This window comes from Meles meles, chromosome 12 (assembly GCF_922984935.1).
Source record: "Meles meles chromosome 12, mMelMel3.1 paternal haplotype, whole genome shotgun sequence".
NCBI classification, from domain to species: Eukaryota; Metazoa; Chordata; class Mammalia; order Carnivora; family Mustelidae; genus Meles; species Meles meles.
The window spans coordinates 31269115-31287712 of record NC_060077.1 but is presented as its reverse complement, the minus strand read 5'-3'; the positions used below and the strand labels follow the sequence as shown (position 1 = coordinate 31287712).

The 18598-nt window shown below is 46.9% G+C and overlaps 2 protein-coding genes across 2 annotated transcripts in view; one reads left to right on the top strand and one right to left on the bottom strand.

Moving 5' to 3' along the window:
• The window catches only part of PI4KA (phosphatidylinositol 4-kinase alpha), a 119277-nt gene that overhangs the window by 50062 nt on the left and 50617 nt on the right, over positions 1-18598 (top strand). The window contains exon 19 of the mRNA XM_046025499.1: positions 92-142. Within this exon, the coding sequence (XP_045881455.1) occupies positions 92-142 (51 nt within the window). The remainder of the gene's footprint in view (positions 1-91; positions 143-18598) is intronic.
• Positions 5408-18387, bottom strand: SERPIND1 (serpin family D member 1). The gene is made up of 5 exons (XM_046025500.1): positions 18329-18387; positions 13030-13925; positions 8448-8721; positions 6474-6618; positions 5408-5749 (listed from the first exon to the last, which is right to left on the bottom strand). Exons 2-5 carry the CDS (start codon positions 13907-13909, stop codon positions 5558-5560), a joined length of 1491 nt encoding a protein of 496 aa, XP_045881456.1. The 5' UTR covers positions 13910-13925; positions 18329-18387; the 3' UTR covers positions 5408-5557.

Below are 18598 nucleotides of genomic sequence, written 5' to 3'. Positions count from 1 at the left end.
TGTATCTCATTATTTTTCTGAAATTAACGTTATGTCTTTTTTTAATGAAAGGAACTCATGCTTTCAATGACTCAATTATTTTATTTTCTAGGCTTCTAGCAGCGCAGGGAACTTGGGTGTACTCATTCCGGTAATTGCTGTGGTGAGTATTAATTAACTGAGTGGTTGAAACTTCATATACTGTGCTCATATTTTTAGTGTTGCCTAGTGGTGCACAGCAAATTTCTTAGCAAAATGCTCTTTGGAGGCCCAGTGATTCTGTACATGTGGCTGTGTTTCTGCTGCCACCAGCTGTTCTGTGACGGTCTCACTGGCATGTGCCTGCTGCAGTCACACCCCACTCTCTTTCTCCGTGTTCTGCCTGAACCTCCCCACCAGTTGACTAGGAAACCCACTCTGGTTCTCTCTTGTGTGGCTTCCAGAGCTGAGGTGTGGCTCCAGGTGCATCCTGTGTCTTATGCCCTGCTCCAGTGCCTCTGACTAATGGTGGGCAGGCTCTGCTTCTAGCCCCATCCTTGTCCCACAGGGGACACAAGGAGCTGGTTATACTTTGGAGCACAGCCCCGCCCACCACCATGGTGGCAACTCACAGTGTAGGCCCTGTCCTGTGCCACAACACTCTTCATCTTGCCTTGTCTCAGCCTGCAGCCTTTTCTTCCCAAATGACCTTTGTACAAGTTGTTTTCCCTTTTCTCAGTTGTTCCCAGCTGCCACTCCTAAGCCACGGCAGGTTCTAATATTTGTTTTCATCTGTGATTCTCTAACTTCCAAACCTACCTTCTGGTTAAGCCTTCCTTCTACCTTCCAGTTCCTTCCCACCTTTCCCCACCCCCCCGTAGTTTGAGTCTTGAGCACTCACACATGTGTCTCTTCACATGGAACACCAGAGGGGTTGACCTCTGAGCTGCCAGAGCTGTAGAGGTCAGGCAGGTGGACAGTCATCTCTCCTGATCTCGGTTTCTGTTCTTACTGCAGTCTGGGTGTTCATCATTTGGAATCGGTGGACTTTAGGGGTCTGATTTTAGCTGGCCAAGGTGGGTGAAAATGGGAGCTGACTGGTTTATTATCATTTGCCTTTAAGATGTCACAGGTTGCACTTTATGGAGCATTCTGCCTCCATTCACCTTCCTTCGGCTTGTCCTTTTCTTTCCCGCTCCCCTGCCCTATAAGTAGCTGATTCTGGAGCAGAAACCGAGTTGCTTGTTCCCCTGCTGCATCTGTGTCAGGACAGTCTCCTTTGCCTGAGTGTGCTGGAGGGGGTGGGGGGCAGGCTTCGAGTCTGCCTGCGCCCTCACTGCCTCCCTGTACTGGTGACTCTTCCCTCTCCCCTGGGGACCTTAACCACCTTCACACCTGCGATCAGGTGCCTCCTATAGTCTCTGAGGATTTGAGAATGGCCAGGACTCTCTGCTGCAGTATTTTTCCTCACTGCATCCATGGGTTTTTAAAAACATAAACTTTTTCACTTTATACTTAGTATTGGTTAGTGTACAGTTGTGTTTTAGAAGTACCATGGTACATGGATCCTTTGTTCGGCCTGGAGGGAAAGGTGAGGGGAATAAAGTCCATGGCACTCTCTCAGACCGTCGGAGGGGAGAGAGGCCAGCAGCAGGCTCCATGAGAGAGCAGATTTTGGCAGCCTGGGGGCTTGTCTGGGGTGACACTCGAATCCCTGCATTCTGGTGAATTCGAACACCAGAGTTCTCTGACCCATGTGCCTGTGAGCTTTCAAGTATGTATAGCTGTTGTCATTTAGAGTTTAGTAACTGCATAGAAGAAATTACAGGGGGCACTTTGCACTTTCTGGGAGTAGTGACCCATGATGAGGTTGGCTGGGAACATATAGGTGTTCAGGTCACGGAGGCCAGGGTTGGACTCCTAGTCCTGTGCGTGGGATCCTGGGTGAGCGTCACAACCTCTCTATGCCTGCTCTGTCCATAAAGCTTCTTGAAAAGATGAAGATGAGCCTCTGAAGTGCCCAGCTGGGTCAGTGTCAGAATGACTGTTAGCAACTATAGGCAAGCACACACTGACTTAAAATACTTTGTTTACTCCACTGCGGTGACCTTTTACATGAATAGAATAAGTATTGTAGTCTTAACAAAAGTTAATGGTTATATTATGGGGGAGGAAACAAATATTTGATTCTATTGCTCAACAAAGAGCACAGAGAATCATGGGATCTTACATTTGCCTTCTGGTTTGCCCCTTGGACCCTCTAGGAGAAACTGGTTTCTAACTTTTTTTTTTTTTTTAATCTTTTCTTTCTTTCCTTTCTTTTGGAAGAAGATACTCACTTTTGGATCTTTTGATGATAAAGTGTCTCCTGGTATTTTGTTCAGTGGAAGTGCCAGTGGGTTTGGGGCAGGAAGCTTTGGTGTCTGTCCATATGCCCCTTATCAGTGACTTCTCAGTGACTTTAGGAGCCTGGAGGGCGTCACTGGAGACTTGAGTCATATAATCTCTAAGGCTCCTTCAGTAGGTTTGGTGATCTTTGACCTGCACCTTTGTAGAATAGTGTCTCTTCAGGAGTAACACTGATTAAATCGCTTGTCTTAGTGTCTAGCCCTTTAATTAATCAAGTACCAGGAAAGGTGTCTAATGCTTAGAGTCCTGTGTGTTCTGCTATTGTAAACTAGTGATTTGACATGCTGCGCCTCCTGCTCAGAAGACACTTGTGCACTTCACTTAGAGCTCGTTTACCTGTGCCGCTGGTAATTTTTGTGGCCTTGGACAAGTTACTTATTCTCTCAGTGCCTATAAAGTTAGGTTTGTGGACTAACAGGGTTTAGGTCATGGACTCCTTTGAAACCTTGCCCTCTCCTTCCATAGAAATGCATCTCTTAACAAGGTTTTGAATTTATTCTCCAGAAGTTGAGTGGGAGAAACCAGCCCAGGGTTCCCCAGTCAAGAACCCCTGGGCTAGATACTCTCTCAAAGATAGTAACAAGGGACGCCTGGGTGGCTTAGTCAATTAGGCGGCTGCCTTCAGCTCAGGTCATGATCCCAGGGTCCCGGGATCAAGTCCTGCATCAGGCTCCCTGCTTAGCGGGGAGCCTGCTTCTCCCTCTGCTTGCTGCTCCCCTGCTTGTGCTCACTTATTCTCTCACTCTTGCTCTCTCTCTAACAAATAAATAAATCTTAAAAAAAAAAAAAAAGATAGTAACAAGAAGCCCTTATCTAGCTTATGCTAAGCACCAAGCACTTCTGTAAATCCCTTCCAGTCGTTAACTCACCTAATCCTTACAACAGCTCTGCAAAGTAGGTGCTGTCATTATCCCTATTTTTTTAGACTTTTTTTTTTAAGATTTTATTTATTTATTTGACAGACAGAGATCACAAGTAGGCAGAGAGGCAGACAGAGAGGAAGGAAAGCAGGCTCTCCGCCAAGTAGAGAGCCTGGTGGGGGCTCGATCCCAGGGCCCTGGGATCATGACCTGAGCTGAAGGCAGAGGCTTTAACCCACTGAGCCACCCAGGCGCCCCTGTTATTATCCCTATTTTACAGGTGGTGACACTGAGGTACAGAACTTGCCTCAGAGTCCCACAGCTACTAAATGTCAGAGCCAGGGTTGGGACCCAGGCAGCCTGGCTCAGGGTCTGTGTTCTGAATTAATACTCTAATGCCTTGAAACCTGGATCAGCTAGTTCCTGAAAGAAAGGGTCTGGGTGCGTTCTGAGTGATAGGTAAACAAAAAGCTTGGAGGCTGGAGGGCTTTGGCCTGAGCCAAATCACAGAGGAGCCCGGGCTGGCTCCAGCAGAGGTGGGGTGGGCCACATTGGAAGGGAGATGGTCACCTATTGGGTAGGGGACAGACATGGCAAAGGGCTATAGGTGGGGTTTTTGAGAGAGCCACATTTAGGAATAGGAGGAACACGAGAAACCAGCAGCAGGACAAGAAAAGCAGGAACAAGCACCAGGAAAGGATAGTGCAGAAGTGCACTAGAGAAGGAATTCAAGAAGTGGAGTGTCAGCCAGCTCAGGGCTCCCCTAGAGGTCTGGAAGTGTGAAAGGCAAAGACGTAGCCTCGACCCTGCACTGGTCAGGAGATATAGGAGGCGGAGGTACAGGAAGTTGGGAAGGAAGCAGGTGGAGAGGAGTTACCAACGAACAGCAGGGCCTGGGGCAGATCATGTCTCCTCTGAGACCTCAGCTATTTCTTCTTCCAAAAAGAGGGGATAACAGTGCGAACCTTCTAGTGTTGGTGGGAGGACTCAGTGATAACCTGCAGGCAAACCCATCACAGTGCCCCCCTACAGTGGGGAGCGTGAGGTGCTCTCCTTTTTCTGCCACCATGACTAGTCTGACGGAGTCAAAGCCCTCCGTGACCAGACTCTGTGGGTGACTCTGGAGTCAAGCCAACTTGCGCTCAAACCCTGCTCTACCTCGTCTGCAGAGAAGAGAAAGCCTCTCTTGCAGGGCTCCGGGGGTCATAGTTAGCTGCACACATTTGTGATGCTCTCAGCGTTACTGCCCAGAGTCCCCAGCACTGCAGAGGCACCAGGAGCCTTGAATTCTGAGCAGCCTTTTTGAATTCCACTCGTTTTACCCAAGTAGCGAAACATCAAGACATCTGAATGTCGCTTGCTTTCTCAGACCAGACCCACTATGGGAGCTCGTCTGAGGGTCTCCCTGCATCCAGGGATGAAAGCCAAAGCATGTGTGTGCCCCACGTGAAGACTGGCATTTCAGGAATTTATACAAAGCCCCATCCACACACATCATTGCCTCCAGGATTTAGCAACATTCACCACGTCCTGATCCCGGGAAATATGCCTGCTGTGTAGCACCTGAGTCACTGTGAAGAACTCAAGTTGTTTTTTGTCAACCTCTGTCATTCCTGGGAATGTTTTGAATTTGACTTTTCTTAGTTACCTGAGCCTCAAAAAATAGAGAATTATAGCAGACACACAGTAAAAGTGGCAATATTTATTTATCTCTAAGGTGGAAGGCATGGCCATGTGTACACACTGTCCTCTCGGCAGCAGTGAGGTGACAGCAGAAGTATAGATGACATTTAGCATCAGTTCACAAGGTTAGGCCTTGAGAGAATAAAGCCCTAATTCCCAGGGCACCCCGTGAATGTCATGAGGTTGCTTCTGTCCTGGACACCATCCTTGAGAGGGTGAGAAATTAGTCCTGCAGCTCATTTCTGTATTCTGTGTCCAGATGAGCACTGGTAATTTGAGTGATAGAGCCAAAAGTTCAAGAATGGGGACACCAGGGAAAGGAGGTACACAGGTAAGCCCTCTATAGCTTTGCACTGAGGAGGCGGGAGGAAGCCAGTCTGTATGTTGCTGACACACCCTATGTAACAGCTGACTTATCACAGGTAAGTTAACCTCTGTGAACTGCTGGCATTGTTCACTGCACTGAACGGATTCTGATGAGCTTCTCAGTCATTTGTAAATTTCTTCTCTGCTATGTGCGTCGATTTCAGAATGGTAGCATAAACCACGAAAGCCATGATGCCAAAACATCTCCATTCTCATTGTTAGAATGGAACCAGGATTACAAGGTGCCCCCCAAGACACTTGAAATGCCCAGACCTCCACCTTTAAGACTTGGTGGGGTTGGCAACTCTCCCCATGAAGAGCAGGCAGCTGGTACGGCGCTCATAGATGAGGAAGAGGAAGGGGCGGTCGACAGTGAAACGGACTTGGGTGGTCAGTGGCATGAACCCCACCGTGGTCATGGCAGCAGCTTGGGTGCCCTCCTCGTTCACCGTGATGGTTCCTTGGTGCTTGAACTATTTCAAAGTGGAAAGGAAAGTTGTCAGATCTGGTCAGTGGGCACACAGAGGGATAGACGATATAGTCTATCAGGGTGTCTATCTATCTATCTATCTATCTGTCTATCCTGTCATTCAGGGTGAAAACGCCACATACAAGGCACAAAGCACAGCTGGCCAGAATGACCCTTGAAGATCTCTCTCACCTCCTGCCAGGTGCAGTAATTGCGCTCAGAGGCTATGTCATATAAATAATGCATATCTCTAAACTCCAGCACCACAGCCACTCCTGGTGGTCGTCACAGTATGAGTGGTCTGCCAGCAAGACGGCAGCTACAGGCCCCGTCTCCTTTGCACACTGTAGGAGCACTGCCAGGAGGGTGGGGCCTGGATCTGCATGGGTTTTTTTTGGACCAGTACTCTCTTTTTTTTGTGGAGCATCTGTTGTTATTTCAAGTTCAGCATGCAGGTCATGCACCTTCTCTGCATATATTTAACGCGTCTTTCATGATTCAGCTGGGTGTAGCTGGTTCACGGATTAGGGCACACATCTCCTCTCTTTCTGCAGTCAGCAGGAATGAGGCTCACTCCCACGCTGCTTCCTAAAACAGATTACTCTGCCCACTCAGTGTCTGGTAGACTCAGCACCGCTGACCTGTGAAGTCAGACCAGGCAGGAGGGAGGCTTTGCTGGGGGCAGACGCGGTGGAGGGTTGTGGAGGGTGGACAAGGGGAAAGCGTACCAGATCAATGGTGATCCTGTGGTCTGAGATTCCTGTCATATTGCTGTCTTTGTCAAACAGTGCCGTGACCCCCATTGACTTCAGGGCCTCCACCAGGTTGTAGTTCTTCTCCAGCTTGAATTTCGGCAGAAGCACTTCTCGAGTTCTGGGCAGAGAAGAAAAGGGGGCCCAGTTTTATTGAATCACAAATTCCAAAAGAATCCTGTTTTCCCCTTACATGTCCACAACCTCATTTCCCCCATCAACCCCAGTTTGCTTTTACCACAGAATGGATGCAGCACTTCTTGAAATTCATATCCTAGTACTGTCAGTTGAGTTTTGGGGAAAGACCATCCATTATAATTCTGGTTCCTTAAAATGGAGACATGGTTAGTGCTAGGTAGTCATTTCTTCCATACTGTGGGGTTCATGGCCCGCATTCCAGGTGAGCTCCAGAACTATTACTGGTTTGTGGTTTGAAAAATATCTGAAATAATTCTCTTGTTTGGGTCCTTGATTTTATGCATTTCTTATTTTGTCAAGTAAGCTGTTGAATATCTGATCAGTGTACAGAAAAAAGAATCCTTCACATGCCAGAAAGTGCTAAACTTTAGTTCTCTGTCCTTGTCTCAACACATTCAGTCCTTACGAATAAACAGCAACTACACTGCCCATGGGGCCAAGTCCAGCACACAAAGGGGATAAAGAGACATCAGACATAGTCCCCCTTCTCAAGAGTTTGCTTTCGTTTTGACAAGCCAGGACTCACATGTGTGAAGCAGCAAAATGGTAAAGGTGGTAGGGTAATGTCTGGACAACCAGGACAGATCTAACTACTGGAGCCATCCAGCAGGGGATGAGGAAGGGGGGTATTCCTGGGGCTTAGAAGGCTGCCCATAGCTTGAGAGATGGCGTGAGCCAAGCCCAGAGGGAGCTTGAGCCGTGGTCCGGCTGGCATGCAGAGTGGTACCGGGCAGGGGGAGGAAAGAGGAGGAGGGACAAGCAGGTCAGTTGGGGGACTGTGTCTGTGGGCCTGGCCAAGAAGCTGGGCTGCATCCTGTGGGCAGGTGGCCCAGAAAGAGCTTCTGAGAAGAGGAGCTGGAGCCAGTGGGTGTCTTGGGAATGTTGTGTGGAGGCCAGTGCCATGGGGCTTAAGGAATGGAATAGGCAGGCTAGTTAGGCCTTCCTGGCTCAAGGTGGAGGTCATAGGCAGTGAGGTTAAGGAGGTGGGTACAGAGGGGACATTTCTAAGGAAAAATTGACGGCCTGATGACTCATTGACTCCCTGGGCGAATACCTTCCTCTAAGACCCCTCTTCTGGGTTTGTTCCGTTTCTCTGCATTCTTGTCACAAAAGGAGACCTGAACAGATTCACATCTTAATATGGGCCTAGCCAGTTTCCAATAAAACAGAAATGTTACTTCTCTATTTTTTCTGTCATGTTCCGCTAATAATCTTAGTAACTACTTAAAACCTATAGTTTTGACTCTGGAGTAATGAGAGAGGAAAATCATGAACGACATGTCCTGAATACGTTATGAGGCCTACAGCATTTCCTGCACAGGGAAGGGAGAGCTTATCACAGGCACCAGGCGCTGTGATGGGTGCTCAGTGTCATTTTTCTAGGTCTCTCTGTGATCCTGAGAAGTCATAGAATCATGCTGCTTTTATGAGTGATGAAGCCAGGGCTCAAAGCTATAGAGCAAGTGGGTGGCAGGGCTGGGATTGTTGCTGAGCTGGCTCTAAGTCACCTGCCCCTCACATCTGAAACTGTCATACGATGGGATGGGGGGCAGATGTGTCTCACAGATGCTGTCTGATTGCTTCTCACTGAGCAGGAAGTTTGGGCTGAATTAGCAAGAGTGGCCCAAGATGGCAATTCTTGGGTTTTTATGCACACGTCTCCCTTCTCCTTGAAATGACCAAAATTCCCAGTGTTTCTGGTCTCTCCCAGCTTCCCAAAGATCAAAAGAGCAAACATTCAACCTCAGGTACCTGTTTGTCATGCTTTTCTGCCATCTCTCCACCACCTGGGGCGTCAGCTGTGTCTCAAGGGTCTTCATCCCAGAGAGCTTGTGTGGGACCACGATGAGCATGCTGATGCCCCCGACATATTCTAGCTGCAGGACATCGCAGTCCAGCTCCTGGTCATTTGCTGCCAGGAAGTTCCCCTTGGTCTGCATCATGGAAACTTTAACCACCTCTCGCTCATTCAGCCGGAAGTTGTGGTTGTGTGTCATTTCTACAGGGAATTTATTCACCCAGGATCCTGTAAAGTCAACAAGAACAGGGCTTTTTTTTTTTTTTTTTTTTTTTAATTTCTTTTCAGCGTAACAGAATTCATTGTTTTTGCACCACACCCAGTGCTCCATGCAATACGTGCCCTCCCTATGACCCACCACCTGGCTCCCCCAACCTCCCACCCCCTGCCCCTTCAAAACCCTCAGGTTGTTTTTCAGAGTCCATAGTTTCTCATGGTTCATCTCCCCTTCCAATTTCCCTCAAGTCCCTTCTCCTCTCCATCTCCCTACATCCTCCATGTTAGTTGTTATGCTCCACAAATAAGTGAAACCATATGATACTTGACTCTCTCTGCTTGACTTATTTCACTCAGCATAATCTCCTCCAGTCCCGTCCATGTTGATACAAAAGTTGTGTATTCATCCTTTCTGATGGAGGCATAATGCTCCATAGTGTATATGGACCACATCTTCCTTATCCATTCGTCCGTTGAAGGGCAGCTTGGTTCTTTCCACAGTTTGGCGACCGTGGCCATTGCTGCTATAAACATTGGGGTACAGATGGCCCTTCTTCCTTCACTACATCTGTATCTTTGGGTAAATACCCAGTAGTGCAATTGCAGGGTCATGGGGAAGCTCTGTTTTTAAGTTCTTAAGGAATCTCCACACAAGAACAGGACTTTTATTAAAATACTATTTTAAAACCTTGGTCCACACATGTGAGCATGCATCAGAAACACCTGGAGGGCTTGTTCTGACTGCACCCCCCACCCCTGAGTCTCTGGTTCTGTAGGTCTAATTTGAACCAAGAACTTGCATTTCTAGCAAGTTCCCAGGTAGTGCTAATTCCTGGTCTGGAGACTACACTTTGGGGACTGCTATTTCAAATGATTCCAAGGTCAGAATGCTGACATATTCATAGGAAGTATGATAATGGTAGAAAAGTTAGACGGACTGGAATGAATTCTGGTTTAGATGAGGGAATTAACTAGTTGTTTGGCTGTTCCAAGATGCCAAACATGCCTGGACCTTTACTTGTTGACCTGTAAAATGAGCAGCTTTTTGCTCGTGGCTGCTGTTTCAGCATCTTTCCTCCCTTCCACTCTGACTCCATCGGGACTAGAAGGATACACTGATGATGCCATCAGATCTTCATGTCAGATTTGGATATAATGCTGTGTGTCCAGGAGTAAGTGCATGTCTGTTTCATTTCTAAGATGCTAGTAACTATGATAATGGCTACTGACTGACAACTGAGAACTGGCAGTGTGCCAGGCATTTGTCCAAGCATCTTTCCCATATCCTTCATTTCCTCTTCCTAGCAACCATATGAGATGTGTGTTTTTTTATTATAAGCCTTGTTTTATAGAGTAGGAAACTGAGGCACAAAGAAGCAAAGTAACTTGTTCAGGGTTTCTGGCTAGTAGGTAAAGCCGCTAGGACGAGATAAGCCTCCTCCCCGGCTTCTCAGCCTCAGCACTGTTGACATTGGGCAGATCTGTGTTGTGGAGGCTGCCCTGTGCATTGTAGGGTATTCGCACCAATCCTGGCCTTTACCGCCGAGGTGCCGGGGGTGCTTCCCCCACCAGGTTGTGGCAAGCACAGACGTTACTGTGCTTCTGCTAGAGTCACACGTCACCTGGTTTTCTTTCTGACTTCCTCCTGAGATCCAGCCTCTGTTTTCATTGTGCTTTACAAAGTGGTTATAATATTTGAACTAAAAATCAAATTTGTGGGGTGCCTGAGTGGCTCGTTGGTTAAGTGTCTGCCTTTGGCTCAGGTCGCGATCCCAGGATTCTGGGATCGAGCCCTGTGTTGTTAGGCACCCTGCTCAGCGAGGAGCCTGCTTCTCCCTCTCCCTCTGCCTGCTGCTCCCCCTGCTTGTGCTCGCTCTCTCTCTCTGTCAAATAAATAAAACATTTTTTTAAAAAATCAAATTAGTAACACATTGAGGAACTAGCGATTAAAATTATATTTCTAGACCTTCGTTTCTTTTGATAACCATCTGTGATTTAAAAAAAAAAAAAAAAAAAAGCCTCCGTGAAAGATTGGGTGTAGGCATTTCATCCCTCTGATTCCAGTGGTAAATTAAGTGACCATCCAACACGAGGGAAAAAGAACACACGTATATTTGCCACTTTAACCCCTTGGCGTGGCACTGTTTACGATGTGCTAGAGGTTATAAACTGACTGTCCTAGTCATTCTGCAGTCCTTGCTGGCGGGAATGGCTTGTTGCTGTGTTTCTCTGCCTGCTCTTGATCACTCGGCCAGCCTAGTGCAGAGGCAGTCATGTCTGGGGTGCCCCCACAGACCAGTGGATCGGGTGCCGCCCAAGTAACTTATATTGGTTGTTCTAAAGCTCTTCCTATAAACATAGGTTAGTTGCTCACAGAAGCAGAATAAATATCACTAGCAGTATCATACCTACGTAATATATTATATGATGTTAACATCTGCAGTTTTACTCCTTCAAGTTCATTGAGCTCTTCTTGCCACATACCAGGCTAGCACTGCATCACTCTGTCTTGCAGTGCTGCACACAGCCCTGTCAGAGCAGGTGTTATCATCATCTCTGTGATAAAGATGAGGAGCCCGAGTCCCAGACACATTGAATGACACGCCCAAGGCCACATGAATAAGAAGTGGGGAGGCCGGGGCTTAAACAGTTTGCTCACTTCCATGTACTTAAGATCAGTAATAAAAAGTATATGTGGGGGGGGGGGTGCCCAGCTCTTGATTTCAGCTCAGATCATGATCTCAGCGTGTTAAGATTGAGCCCCACTTCGGGCCCCATGCTGGGTATAGAACCTTCTTGTGATTTTCTTTTTCCTTCTCCTCCTCCCCGCTGCCTACATTCACACTGTCTCTCTTAAAAAACACATATGTGGGGGCGCCTGGGTGGCTCAGTGGGTTAAGCCGCTGCCTTCGGCTCAGGTCATGATCTCAGGGTCCTGGGATCGAGTCCCGCATCGGGCTCTCCGCTCGGCGGGGAGCCTGCTCCCCTCTCTCTCTCTCTCTGCCCGCCTCTCTGTCTACTTGTGATCTCTCTCTGTCAAATAAATAAATAAAATCTTTAAAAAAAAAACAACACATATGTGTGTTCACCATATGTATGCATATATGGCATGTGTCTGTGTGTCTGTCATAAACCTATTAGAGCCTCAGCCTTTGAACACCCACTACAAGGCCAGTGGTGTGCCTGGCATCTGAGAAGGAAGCCCAGGGGTCTGGCTCAGTCTCCATGCCCCTCCTTTGGTCTTGGCTGCTTCAGCCTTACTTTGCCCATCTGGCAGAATGCCTGCCTGGCTCAGCTGCTGGAAGGCCTTGGCCCTCCCTTGGCAACCCCACCACCCCAGAGTGGCAGGCAAGAGAGGGTGCCTGTCCTTCGCCTCCCTGGGCTGCCGTAACCAGTGCTAGAGCTAACTAGTGAGGAAGCATAGCCTCCCAGGCCTCAGGGACTGATTCTAGCTGGTGCCCACCAGGTTTTGGTGGCAGAGAGGAGAGTGGTTGTGTGTCACCATGAGTCATTGAGATATAGTCGCGTTTCTAGTGTCTGCCTTTTGGCTCTCTAGCCTTGTAGAATGAGGTAGAAGTTTCTTCCAGTTCAAGTCCCAGTGAGGGTGCTATGAATGAGGTCTGGATTTTACAAGTCCATGGCTCATTTACTTCCAGGATCCCACGGGTCCTATGTCTGTGTAGTGGCTTGGGGCTACGGAATGTCCTCCTTGCTTGTCTGGCCCAGAATAGTTGGTCTGGAGATAATAATTTATTTCCCCACCTTTCCTTCCCATTAGTGCACAAGGGTCCTGAAAAGGAGTTGCAGGTATTAATGTTAGTCAAGCTGAACAGTTTTTAGACACCTATCTTCAGCCTCTTGACCATATTCCTGCTTACTGACAATTGGGAAAGGAGATGAAAAAAAACCAAATCCAAGATGGCCAAATGCTTAAAAGGTTTTTCCTTTTTTTCTTCCAATTTAACAAAGCACTAGAGATGGCCTGCAACCTTGGCTCTGCCCCTTACTGGCTGTTCACCATATATATATAATGTGCCCAGGGAGCATCATTTTACTTCTCTGTGCCTTGGCAGCTCTGTCTGTAAAATGAGATGCTAATAACAAGGTTGAGCTGAAGTTTCTATGAGCATAGAGCACAGAGTTAGGGCTCAGTGTCAGCTGCTGCCATCACCTCATCCTGATCTTCCCTGTGAGCTGACCTTATGACTTGGCTTCCTGGATAAATCGAGCTAGAGAATACAGTTCTTGATGCTCAGTCCAGCTGCACACTAAAAGAACATGTCACGAGTTTGTTTTGAGAAACTTAAAGCTATTTCTTACCTTTAAAGTAGATGCAGTTTAGAATCATCATCTGAGTACCTGGGTCTATATTCTCCAGAGCGTCTTTTATGAGACCCTTGGTGATCTTCACAATGTGGTTATTGGTTTTTGATATGAAGGCCGGGTCTGAGAAGTCAGCCGCCTGGGCCTCTGCAAAGTAGTACTCTCTTACTTTTCTTTTGAAGTCATCCAGGATTGGAAATTGCTTCTGGACGTAAAGATCATTGACTGACCGCAGTGTGTACCCAAAATTCCTCCTGAAGAGGCGATGAGTCAGCTTACGGAAGAGATTGTGAATGGTCATGATCTCATACTTGCTGCTGGCATTGACAAAGTCTTTGAAATGCAAAATCGAGTGCACTTGTTCATAGGTCTCCCCGCGCAGGCCGAAGGAAATCATACCCATGGCCGTGGAGATGCCCACTGGGGCTATGAAGATGTTGTCAGAAGAACGGGCCTGCTCCTTCAGTGCACGGTAAAGGTTGAAAGCGAACTTGGCATTGAGGATGTTGAGACGCTGGATCCGGCTCTTGCCTTGGAAGAGCTGGAGGATGTTTCCAGCACCGGCCTCTGAATCGGTTGGCAAAACCGCATCAATGATGTCAATATAGTCATCATCTTCACTGAATATCTTCTCTAGGTCCAGATAGTCCTCATCCTCCTCCCCCTCTGTGATCCAGTCGTTGGTGACTGTGTTTTCCTTATGGAAGTCGGCAGGGAGAAGGGGCATGCTCAGGTTTTTGCTACTTAACTGCCCCCATTGGGGGTCTGTGGATGGAGAATCTTCCCCTCCTTTCTCAAGCTGACTGGTCAGGCTGTTGCTCCCACACATGGACATTAGGATGAGAGAAACGATGAGGGGTTGGAAAAGGTGTTTCATTTTGGCAGAGCTAAAGCTGGGAGAGAAAACCAGCGACAGGGTCAAAGGTGGCTTTGCAGACCAGCCACCAGTGTGCTCAGAGGGCAAGCCCATAGCTTTGACCCCAGAAGATGCCCTGGGAGTGTCAGTCCTTAACCATTTTACGATCACACATCTTAAGAGAAGCTGGTGAAGATAAACAGATACCTAACATTTGTGTGGCTTCATAAACCTACCTGAAGGATCTGTGGGCCCCAACTTGAGAATCCCTTCTGTAGAGATTTACAACACTGCGACCATATAGATTCCTGTGGACTCAGTGTTCCCAGGGAGTTTCTTTTTCATTCACTCACCAAACTTTGTCTCCTGTTTTCCAAACGACTTACTAGGCACTGGAGGCACCCCCACCAAGGGTGGCTAGACAGGGAACAGACATACAGTAAAGCAGGGGGGCTCTCATAAGGACACCACCAAAGCAGGGGTGCAGAGCTGGGGCGTGGCCCTGCCTCCTGTGGTAGGAGCGGGCTGCCAGGAGAGCCTCACCAAGCTTCACTGGGAGGTGGGGCCTGAGTGGAGAGAGTGAAAAAGGCGTACGGGCCAGGCTTTCTGCAAACAGATATTCTAAAGATACGTGAAATTTGTGTCGTTTTTTGGGGTTGTGCAATTTGTATAACATTTGGAATTTGTCATAATGCAGAGATCCTCTGGGTGCCCAGTGAAAGGTGGCTGGCAGCCTGTTTTTCCCCTGGAGCCCCAGAGGCTGTGAGTCTGTCTGGCTTACCACGGGTGTCCTATCTTCTCTCCATCTGTTCTTTGACTCCTGATGCTGTCAGGAGGACCTACTAAATCTTTTTTCCTTAACTGCTTTGAGCATGGGGTTGGGAGTAATCTTACCAGCTCTATAAGGTCTGTGCGAGGGTGATGTTGGAAAGCTCTCGCTTGAAGGCCTGAGGGGAAGTCCCTTTATTTAAATGAGTTCTGGGCTGCCTGGGTGGCTCAGTCAGTTAAGCGTCTGCCTTCAGCTTAGATTATGATCCTGAAGTCCCAGGATCGTGCCCCATGTCCTCCTCCCCGCTCAGCAGGGGAATCTACTTCTCCTTCTGCCCCTCCCACCACTCGTGCTCTCTCTCTCAAATAAATAAAGTCAAATAAATAAGATTTTACTACATATACTGTGGTAAGCCTGTCTTTACCCATCCCTTGCCTTGTTCCAAGGAAGGACCTGTCATGACTTGTCAGATCAGTTTTACCTGCCAAATGGCTTTTTCTCTCTTTTGCTTACTTCCTGCCTATAAATTGCGTCCTGGGTAGATGAGCTATTATTTGATGTTTCTGTATTTCATCAGGACAGCAGTGGTAGGTATTTATTTATTTATTTATTTATTTATTTTAAGATTTTATTTATTTATTCGACAGAGAGAGATCACAAGTAGGCAGAGAGGCAAGCAGAGAGAGAGAGAGAGAGAGAGAGGAGGAAGCAGGCTCCCCGCCAAGCAGAGAGCCCGATGCGGGACTCGATCCCAGGACCCTGGGATCATGACCTGAGCCGAAGGCAGAGGCTTAAACCACTGAGCCACCCAGGCGCCCGTGGTAGGTATTTATAATGTTATACCATCATACATGATCCCAGTGTCACTTCTGAACAACCTGGAAAGAAAAACTGTATCTTGTCAAGTTTGTTGTGTGTCTGTGGAACCATCTCCCATTAGCTAGATATTGGAGGACCAGAGTATCTGGTTCCAGTCCAGGCCAGATAAGAATTACTGGTGTCTGATCAGTAAACACTTGGACTTATTAGCCTGAATTTGAGCCTAGCTATACAAATACCCAACTTGTGATACTCTCAGTTTTGTTGATGTTGATGACAGCAGTGACTCTTGATAGAGGTCTGCTGGATGCCAGGTGCTGTACAAGGAATTTAATCTATATAACTTAACATCATCCTTCCAGTATTTTATATACCAGGATCCTGAGCCTTAAGTCACTGTATGACTGTTTGTGGCAGTGGAGCCTCTGCCTTTTTGCCTTCTAGCACTAGAACTGGCTTCTCTGCCCACCTACCTCCGCATCACCCCCATCTTCCTCCTTGGGTCTTCCCCAGTAGTACCATGAAATAATCAGCTCAAGTGCTGTTCTAATCACCACCGAAAGACTTCTGAATCACACACTTTGGAGGGAGCAAGTCACCTAAGTTTCTGACTTTGAAAATGTCTGTTGTCTTTTCCCACCCCACACCCTTCCTCCAGCATCTGCCGAGGCTGCGGTGCTGTACCCTTGGCCCAGGCATGAGAAACCATTTCTGATGTGTCTGGCTGGAGGTAGAACTGGGCCAGTTTCCAGATAGAACTGGGCATGGATATTGACAGCAATACACTGTAAAAAGTTAGAAAAGAAGAAAGCGAGCAACTTGGTTGAAGTCTCCTTGCTAGGCTGCACTTAGGAAGCTCCTTCTCAGGTAAAAACAAGGTTAAAAAAACAACCGCTTTTTTAAGAAGTTCAGGAAAAGGAATCTGAGACCAAATAAGGAGGCAGAGGTGAAGACATTCATGTTTTTTATCCTGTGTTCATATAGTGTGTTTGGAAGCTTCTTATACTCTGTATAAGATGCATTATATGATGAAAAGCCAAAAATAGTGTTCAGTATTCCCTTATCAGAGGAAGGAGAAAAAAACTCTTATATTTTCTGTGAATTGAAGTTAAGGATCTAAAAGGCCAGTCTTGGCGCGTGGGTGGCTCAGTTAAGCATCTGCCTTTGGCTCAGGTCATGATCTCGGGGTCCTGGGATTGAGCCCCACATCAGGCTCCCTGTTCAGTGGGGAGTCTGCTTCTCCCTCTCCCTCGGCTTCTCCCCCAGTTTGTGCTCTCTCTGTATCACATAAAATCTTAAAATAATAATAAAAATAAAAGGCCAATCTTCCTGTCATTTTGCCAATTAGTGTACCAATTGTATAAGACACCTTATTTTTTTAACATTTTATTTATTAAAAAAAAAGATTTTATTTATTTATTTGACAGAGAGAAAGAGGTCACAAGTAGGCAGAGAGGCAGGTGGAGAGGGAGGGGAACAGTCTCCCTGCTGAGCAGAGAGCCTGATGCAGGCCTCGATCCCAGGACACTGAGACCACAACCTGAGCCAAAAGCAGAGGCTTAACCCACTGAGCCACCCAGGTGCCCATATATAAGACACTTTAAAACTACCACTAGGTTATGTTTAAATCCTGGTGACTATCTTTGAAGAGAAGCAATATTTTTCAACGGTAAATCATTCAAAAGTTTGCCTTTCTGGGAACTTTTTAGGGTGCTTTCTCATGGCAATAGTATGGATCAAGGTTGGCCTTTTTGGTCACACATCAAAGCATAACACCTGGACACCTTAGTCCCTTCTGGCTATGTCTTCAGGTCCCAAAGAGGGCAGATATCATGGGAGAGAAGTGACTGCTTGAAGTTTTAAAAACCTTTCATTTTGAAATAACTTCCAACATTAGCAAAGTTGAAAAACTGACATAAGGGTTGCCTGAGTGGCTCAGTCATTAAGCGTCTGCCTTCGGCTCAGGTCATGATCCCAGGGTCAAGCCCTGTGTTAGTCTCCCTGCTTGGCAGGAAGCCTGCTTCTCCCTCTCCCACTCCCCTTGCTTATGTTCCCTCTCTCACTGTGTCTCTCTCTGTCAAATAAATAAATAAAATTTTAGAAAGAAAGAAAGGAAGAAAGAAAGAAGGAAGGAAGACAGGCATAGAGAACAGCCCTTGTACACCCTTTTCCCAGATTCACTAGCTTTTGTATTTTGTAATAATTGCTTTATGGCTTTCTCTCCTTATATACACATCTGTGGCATATGGGTGTGTACACAAGCAGGCACACACATATGCTCTTCTTTTTTCTGAAACCTTTGAGAGTGGGTCACTTTTGGCGTGTCCCTCTAACTTTTAATTCGAATATATCAGGGAAATATCCTTGCCTGCTCAGTGGGGAGTCTGCTTCTCCCTTTCCCTCGGCTTCGCCCCCAGTTTGTGCTCTCTCTGTATCACATAAAATCTTAAAATGATAATAATAAAAGGCCAGTCTTCCTATCATTTTGCCAATTAGTGTACCAATTATATAAGACACCTTATCACATAAAATCACAAGGAAATATCCTTACCTAAGAATATTGCCTAAGGACAAGGATATTTCATGCACCATCATAGTACCGTTACATACTTAAGATAATTTAACATAGGCACAATACTTTCCTATTCTAGTTCCTATTCCAATTTTGTAAGTTGTGTCAGTAATGTTACTGACAGAATGTTATATTAGGCAGACTAAAAAAAAGTTTTTCCATTTTTAAAAGTGTAGAAAGCTTTTGAATTTGTAGTTTGATAGAGAAATGCACGTTACCCATCTCTAACCACTGCAAATAAGAATTTAAAATCGGCAGAAATGTTAAAAACCAAACTCACCTCTGTGCTTCTGAGAAGTGGTGTTGCAGAGATGAAATGAGCCAAGGTCACCAGCGGGGTTTCAATGTGAACTTTGGTGCTGGGCTGGTGTTGGGTATTTTTCAAAGTAAATATGTCCCAAATCAAATAGCATTCAACTAGCTTTGTCAGCACAACCCCCCTTGGCTGGGTCTTTGATCTCTGTTGAGTGACTTCTGACTCCTCTGCTCCAGTTCTGGTACAGCTGGTGTTCTGAAGGCATGACTGTCATTGTGTCGACGCGCTTGTGGG

What these genes read in the sequence shown, in the direction of transcription:
- SERPIND1 (XM_046025500.1), bottom strand. Translation starts at nt 13,909, where the DNA reads ATGAAACACCTTTTCCAACCCCTCATCGTTTCTCTCATCCTAATGTCC. An exon ending in CAGAAAAGCATGACAAACAG is followed by an intron (nt 6,619 to 8,447) that starts GTACCTGAGGTT and finishes TTCTCTGCCCAG; the next exon opens with AACTCGAGAAGTGCTTCTGC. An exon ending in ACAGGATCACCATTGATCTG is followed by an intron (nt 5,750 to 6,473) that starts GTACGCTTTCCC and finishes ACTTTGAAATAG; the next exon opens with TTCAAGCACCAAGGAACCAT.